This window comes from Alligator sinensis, unplaced genomic scaffold (assembly GCF_000455745.1).
Source record: "Alligator sinensis unplaced genomic scaffold, ASM45574v1 scaffold313_1, whole genome shotgun sequence".
Lineage (NCBI taxonomy): Eukaryota > Metazoa > Chordata > Crocodylia > Alligatoridae > Alligator > Alligator sinensis.
Window position 1 is genome coordinate 2,391,716 of NW_005841939.1, and position 7,059 is coordinate 2,398,774.

General features: G+C 39.3%; 1 protein-coding gene across 6 annotated transcripts in view; it reads left to right on the forward strand.

Moving 5' to 3' along the window:
* The window catches only part of PRDM1 (PR/SET domain 1), a 67,864-nt gene extending 64,790 nt beyond the window's left edge, over window positions 1-3,074 (forward strand). For all 6 annotated transcript variants that reach the window (XM_025199241.1, XM_006019806.2, XM_006019805.2 and 3 more), the window contains one exon: window positions 5-3,074. In XM_025199241.1, coding sequence (XP_025055026.1) covers window positions 5-580 — 576 coding nt within the window. In that variant the 3' untranslated portion in view covers window positions 581-3,074. The remainder of the gene's footprint in view (window positions 1-4) is intronic.
* The last annotated feature ends 3,985 nt before the right edge of the window (window positions 3,075-7,059 follow it).

Below are 7,059 nucleotides of genomic sequence, written 5' to 3' on the forward strand. Positions count from 1 at the left end.
TTAGGTTTGCCATAAGCGATTCAGCAGCACCAGCAACCTAAAGACCCATCTTCGGCTCCACTCTGGAGAAAAGCCTTACCAGTGCAAGTTGTGCCCTGCTAAATTCACCCAGTTTGTGCATCTGAAGCTGCACAAGCGTCTCCACACCAGGGAACGTCCACACAAGTGTGTCCACTGTCATAAGAGCTACATTCACCTCTGCAGCCTCAAAGTCCACCTGAAGGGCAACTGCCCAGTAGCCCCTGCCTCCAGCCTCTCAATGGAGGATCTAAATCGTATCAATGAAGAGATCGAGAAGTTTGACATCAGTGACAATGCTGACAAGCTGGAAGATATGGAGGACAATATCGACATGACATCAGTTGTGGAAAAAGAAATATTGACCATGCTCAGAAGAGAAATAGAAGGAGCTAATCTTAAAGTATCTTTGCAGAGGAACCTGGGAAATGGACTTATCTCCTCAGGATGCAACCTCTATGAATCTTCAGATATGTCCATTATGAAGTTGCCTCATGGTCATCCACTACCTCTGTTACCGATAAAGGTCAAGCAAGAAACAATTGAACCAATGGACCCTTAAGACTTTTTCTGGCAAAAAGTGATTTTTATTTATGACTTGGCAAGTCAGGGTGCCTGTAGCAATTGCTTGTACATAGTGTCAATGCTGCAAAGCAATCTTGGCTTACAGTAGTTTCCCTCACTCTCTCCAGTTGAAAGAAGGAACTCCAAAGTAACTATATTCTCAGGGCATGAAAAGAGGCAAAGGACTATGTATTGCCTCCCCAGTTACTAAAAGACAATCATCTATCCATAACTATTTTTTCAATTATAGTACTTCATAATTTATTATGCAATTTATCATTCTAAAAGCAATAATTAGAAAATGTTTACAATGACTGAAAAATTCATTGTAATTTTGAATATAAAAGTTTATATTTTGTTTCATGGCCATTCTTTGTAGATATTTTTTCTGCACATCTGTCTTAAAAATTTAAGATTGGGGATAAAAAGTTATTTCAGTAAGTTTGTCTATGTACCAATGTCTTCAAAAACATGGTTTTTATATTGCCAAAGGTGAATATTTGATGTATTGAGTCATAGATCAATTGGCTTGAAAAATGCTGTGTACATTCAGGAGTGGGTAGATGTACAAAATCCCCCAGAAAAGAAAAAGCAGCAGCAAGCAGAGAAAAGAAAATCATACTTACCTGTGTATGGGTACTAGAGATTCCTCAGCCCACAGCTCTACCCATAACACATGACATAGCGAATACCTGCCTAACATGAATGATGCAATGGTCAGGTGTTTGGAAAACAATAGTAGTCACATGTTATGTCATGAGATTTTATTATCCAAAGCCATGCATCAACTGAAAATGTGAAAAAGTGGCTGTGTTTTTTTTCAAAAGCCTCTTGAAACAAGCATACAATAATTCCAAATGTGCTGCCTACAAGGATTTTTTTTTATTTTATTTTTCCCCAGAACCTTCCAGGGATACAAAAGATGGTCAATTTCCCTGAGAAATAAGGGTTTGCTTTTTGGGTTTTTTTGTTTTTTCCATCCCACTTTGTCCATGGACAAAAGTGGGGAATGAAGTCCTTTCCTGGCACATACTTTTTTTTTTCCCCCTTCCTGTACGACTTAGATTTTCCTCAGTATTTGTGTTTGTACATTTTGTGGTTAATTTAATTAAAGATGAAAAGGGCATTGCAAAGTTGTTGAACAACAATTACCTCATTGCGTGTGTCCAGTGGTGCAGAAAATGTTGTTTTATCTAATGCTTTGCTACTTTAGAGAAGAAACCAAAATGTGCACAGGAAAAGATAGAATGCACGTCTTTTTATCTTTTTGTTCTGCTAAGCCCAAAGATATCATGTTGGCATTTGAGGTGTAGCAAAGAATACATGTATATTTATAGATATATTTATACCACTATACCATATATGTATATGTATATATATTTATACCACTTAAGTTGTGAGCCAAACCATGTAATAAAACCTATTTTTCATCTAAGTGTGAAAATCAAGTGTTATCCAGCTTTGCATATCACCTGATGACCTCAAAGCCAGAATGCTGTGCTAAGGCATTTGGCACTTGCTAGCACATGAGCACAGTTGATCACTTAGAGCCTGATCTTGCAAATCCTTATGTGAATAACTTTGCTGACATGTGCAGTCTCACAGAATTCAGTGGGATTTATTCACTTCAGAGCATTTGCAAGACTGTCTTGGATCCCTTGATATCCTTGCTATATGTCTTGTTATAAGCAAACCACCAGGAAAGAACTAGAAAAGAAATCAAACTATTACCCACCCATGGTATAAATATAATACGCAATGGTGAAGAGTGGAATGAAATAGTTAAAGTTATTTGGGATCATCCTAACATCTTATTTTGTTCTGCCACTTGAGTTACGTGGTCATAAGCAACTCTCAAGAAAGCAAATAGCATTATTATACACATCACCATTATATATATTCTAGCTTTTTATCTATTTATATTCTTTTAGATTTAAATAGACCACTTCATAAATCCAGGATTTTGTATGGCAATCTAATGCCTTCTGCCAAAAAGGAAACAAACCAACCCAAAAAACCTAAGATAATTGAATAGAATCTTTAAATACAATTTTTGAAGGACTACAGTTCATTACATTTCTGCTCCTATAAATCATGAAGCTGACAACTTTTAAGTGTAGCAATGGTTCACAAAAATAGTACTCACCTGTAGGATAAACCAAAGTATCACTACTCTGTCCCTGGACACACACTTTTCCTATTAATTGCCTGTAGTGCTTTCTTGTATTTGATACAAATTTCACAAAGATTTATATGCATCAGCTTTAAGAATTGTTACTTCTCTTTACCTTTTTTATCCTTTCCCTTAGAACTTTTTCATGTGAATGTAGCAACAATCAACAGTGTTTTATTTCTCTCTCTCTAAGAAAAACTTTGACCAAAGTTAACAGGCTTTTTACTTTGCTAGAACAACAAACTTATCTTATGTTTACGTACTGGTTTACATCGTTATTTATGTGCAAATTGTCAAAATGTAAATTAAATATAAGTGTTCGTTGCTTTACTAATGCTTCAGTTGTCTTCAATGTCTTACTCGTCTTCACATGCCACTTGGTGTCAGACTGGATTCCCACACTGAGCCACAAGCACATGGTATACCAACATCTATGACATTTTGAATAATGCCGACTTCTGCCTCTCCAGAAAGACTGATTTCTTCCCGTAATTCTGCACTGCCTATAACCATGCTAGGGTTAATATAATATTTTCTTAACTAGTTCACTCTCTCCATTTTTAGCCAATAATACCTTTCCTGTTAATATTTTTACAATTTCAAGTGCTTCAATGCTAACGTTTTTACAATATCTGCCTTTCGGAAATGTAAGTAGGGTTCTAATTTACATTTTTCCAAATACTCATCATTTCTGGCCTGAAACTGTAACCACCAGGACCACAATGACACAATCACAATGTTAGCATGAGACCACTTAATCCTGTATCAACATGATGGGAACTGCATTCAAAACAAATGTGGATTTGATGTGAATAATGAGCTAATTCTAGAAAAAGCTCAAACTCCCTTGGCCAAAAATGAATAATACATGGGGATGCTTCAGAGTTAATTCACTGTTTGCTACTTCCATCATCCTCCACCAGATTGAAAACAGAATAGGCCATGTGGCATCCTTTCCTACCTGAATGTTAAAGAAATAATGTTCCTTTTCATATTGAGACGCTCAACACTGTATGATGTTTTAAAAGTATTTCACTGTCCTCTTAAAATTCATTTAAACATCTGTCTCAAGAATTTGAAATACTGCCAACATAGAACTGTGGAGTTAAGAAAACCAGAGCACTGTTGTCATAAATGTGCCAAATGGTGCATGTTTTACTCCTATATTCTACAGAGGTATTGCTGTAATAATTTTTTTTTAAAATGTGGGATAACTCTTACTGCCATAAATCATAGTTCATTACTTGGCAAGGCATGACTTTGTGCTGGAGAGTTATGTCCTGGGGACACTTTAAGCTTTAGAAGATGTTTAATAAAACACATTACATAAAAAGACAATGTACCTTAGAGCTCGCAATTTCACTAGGCTGAACTCAGCAACTGCTGCATTTGTTTTTTGGCTGAAACTGAAGCTAGTTTGAAGTCAATATAGCACATGGTGCCCAGGATTACAACGTGCTTAGTGTATTTCTGGCCATGATAAGAGCTTAATTAATTTGGGGGATGGGGAGGGTGTACTAATTGTACAAAAAGCAAACTACATGGATAAAAAAACCCCCAAACTGTTCCTTTCTCTGCTTCATGAAGACCAATCCTGCCAGGTACTGAATGCTTCCTATCAAGATTCTAAGCACCTGCAATACCCCCCAGAACAAACAGCCACTTATTTATTACCGGTATACCTGGTCAGGTACAGGTTTGTCACAGGGATTATTTTTTAATTGAATATTGACTATTAGAGGAAATAATTATCTCTCTAAATTCCAATGTTTTGCCAGCTGACCTACAAGTCACAGGTCTCTTGGGACAAGAGGAATCTGTGTCTAAGATCAATCCAAGCAAAGCCTTTAAAATGGTTCTGCAATGACTAAATTGTAAAGCCCTATATCTTCTAGAGCCTAAGACAAATTAATTAATTCTTGACTGCTGGCAATTGCAGCCTAGTAGCCTGAAAAGAAAGAGTGACTCAGTGACTTATTAATGGGATAAAACCTTTCAGGTTTAATTTTCTATTTGAAGTCAATGGGGCACCATATGAATGCAGGATGCTGCTGGCAAGGAGTTAGTGTGGGATTAGGACCTACTGCTCAAGGTTGTCTAACAGCTTCTTCGTGGCATTACAACTAGAAAAAAAGTTCAGACTAGCATTAGAGGTAGCCATGAGACATTTGAAAAGTAGTGCATAGGATAAAGCCAGAATGGATTTGATAACGCTAAATTGTATCACTACAATTCTTAGAACTAAAACACAAAATAATGGATTAATGTTAGCACACCAAAATAATGCATCTAGAATATCAGAAGGGTTTTTTTGTAAGACAACATTAATTGTAAGAGACGCAAGAGGCAAGCAAAGACATACAACATAGGCTGAAGAGTGAGGCCTGGAAGAGAGACTAGCCTCCCTTCCCCCAAGATGGCCAATCTTCTCTAAGGAGTACAATTTTGTTTTAAGATTCAGCTGAAGACTGCGGGTATGCGGTCTACACTGGGGCAGCACTCCCAGCCGAGATGCTAAGGAGCAAGTTCCATCTTCCCACTTGCACTTGTATGCTCCAAACCCAGAAACACATCAGTGAGGTGATGCTAGGGTGTCCCTTTGCACCTGTTCTAAAGACCTTTTGAGAACAGGTTTCCAGCTTGCAGTCCCAAGGAACAAGCCCAGAGCTGCTTCACCAGTATGTTGCTGTGGGAAATCCTCTGTAACATCCAGGCTAGGACATGATGTTGCCATAGAGTAAACATACCCAGGCAGGCTGAAGGACCAGCAGCAACCAGACAGGTGTGTGGAAGAAAAAGCAAGGTTCTGGCAGGGAGCCCTGCACACACCCCTGCTCAAGAGACACATTAAAGCACTCACCTGGTTAGAGATTGGCATTGCAGTTGGTTAGAGATTTTGATGGCCATAGCAGGACCCAAGAGAGAAATGATGGTGGGGCTGGGAACATTTTAAAGAGTGGATAAATTTTGCAGCTGCTTCCAAGGAAAACCTTTGGGCTACAATTTAGATAAGTGCCATTTCCTTTTATTTGGCCACAGTTTTGACAAATTAATAAGAACCAGTGCACTAAAGAACCGCGAAGTCAGCAACACATGTCCAGAGGACCTGGCCTGGGAGGGTTTGGAATGCGCCCTGCACTTAGAGGTGATGGGCAGATTGGGAGAGATTATGACAGGAACTTCAGGCTGCAGGCTTGTTGGTGCACAGGAGCCGGACTACTTCTTCTCTTCCGGGCTGCTTAAAACGCTATGCTTTCCTAATGGATTGTTATAGCAGTAGAGCTTGTTGCCTTGAATTTCACATCACCAACCAACACACTTCCAAGTCATACAAAAACTGCATAGATCATACTTAAGCACTTGTTACCTCTGGGAAAGAGCATATTAGAGCATGTGTGTATGCATACGTGTGTTTGTGCACACATGTGCGCACATGCATGTGTTCATGTGCCCGTGTGTGTATGCATTTCTTTCAATAGTATCTTTTGTCAGAGGCTGTCAGGCTAGGACAGACATTGCATTTGTCCCTGGATAAGCTGTGCCTGTGTTTGTCACAGAACGAAAATATCCTGGCATAGGCACCGAGTCCATGGGTGCTCCAGGGCTCAAGCACCCACCAAAAAAATTAGTAGGTGCTCAGCACCCACGATCTACATCAGGCAAGCTGGGTTGAAGTAATGCGCTGCTACTTCTGGACATGTGTGGGGCTTGGCACGGGAATGCACCTCCCCCCCCCCCAAAAGTACCCACCAGCAAGAAACAAAGTTGGCGCCTATATATCCCAGGATCAGCATGTACACACATTGACCTAATTGTGGTTTAGTGAGCAGCTAAATGCACTGCCAGTTTTCTGGCATTGATTCAGTGATGCAATCCCAGGATAACTGCACAGACACACTTTGTGGTAGCCCAGAATAAAGTGTGACTATATTTTACCCAGGAAACTTTTTTAGGATGTATCCTGGGACACCAGACACAGATGCCTATAAAAATATACCTTGCCCCAAGATAAAATGATTTATGCCATGATAAATGCAACTTCTGTTTGCAGCCTCAGTAAGGTGTTTAGTAGAGTTGTGTGATTACAGTCTTTTATAGATAGGAAACTGAGCCAGCAAATCAGACCTAGGAAAGAATAGAAACTAAAGTGTCCTGTCTCTCAGCCCCACTCTAACCACACAGCCATGCCCTTTGTTTGTGCATCTCTAGCTACTAGTCAGAACATAGGCGTAAGCTTCATCTCTCCTGTTACCTGCTTATGGTAACAACACACCCAGCAAAATGGGAGGGGTGACACTGGATTT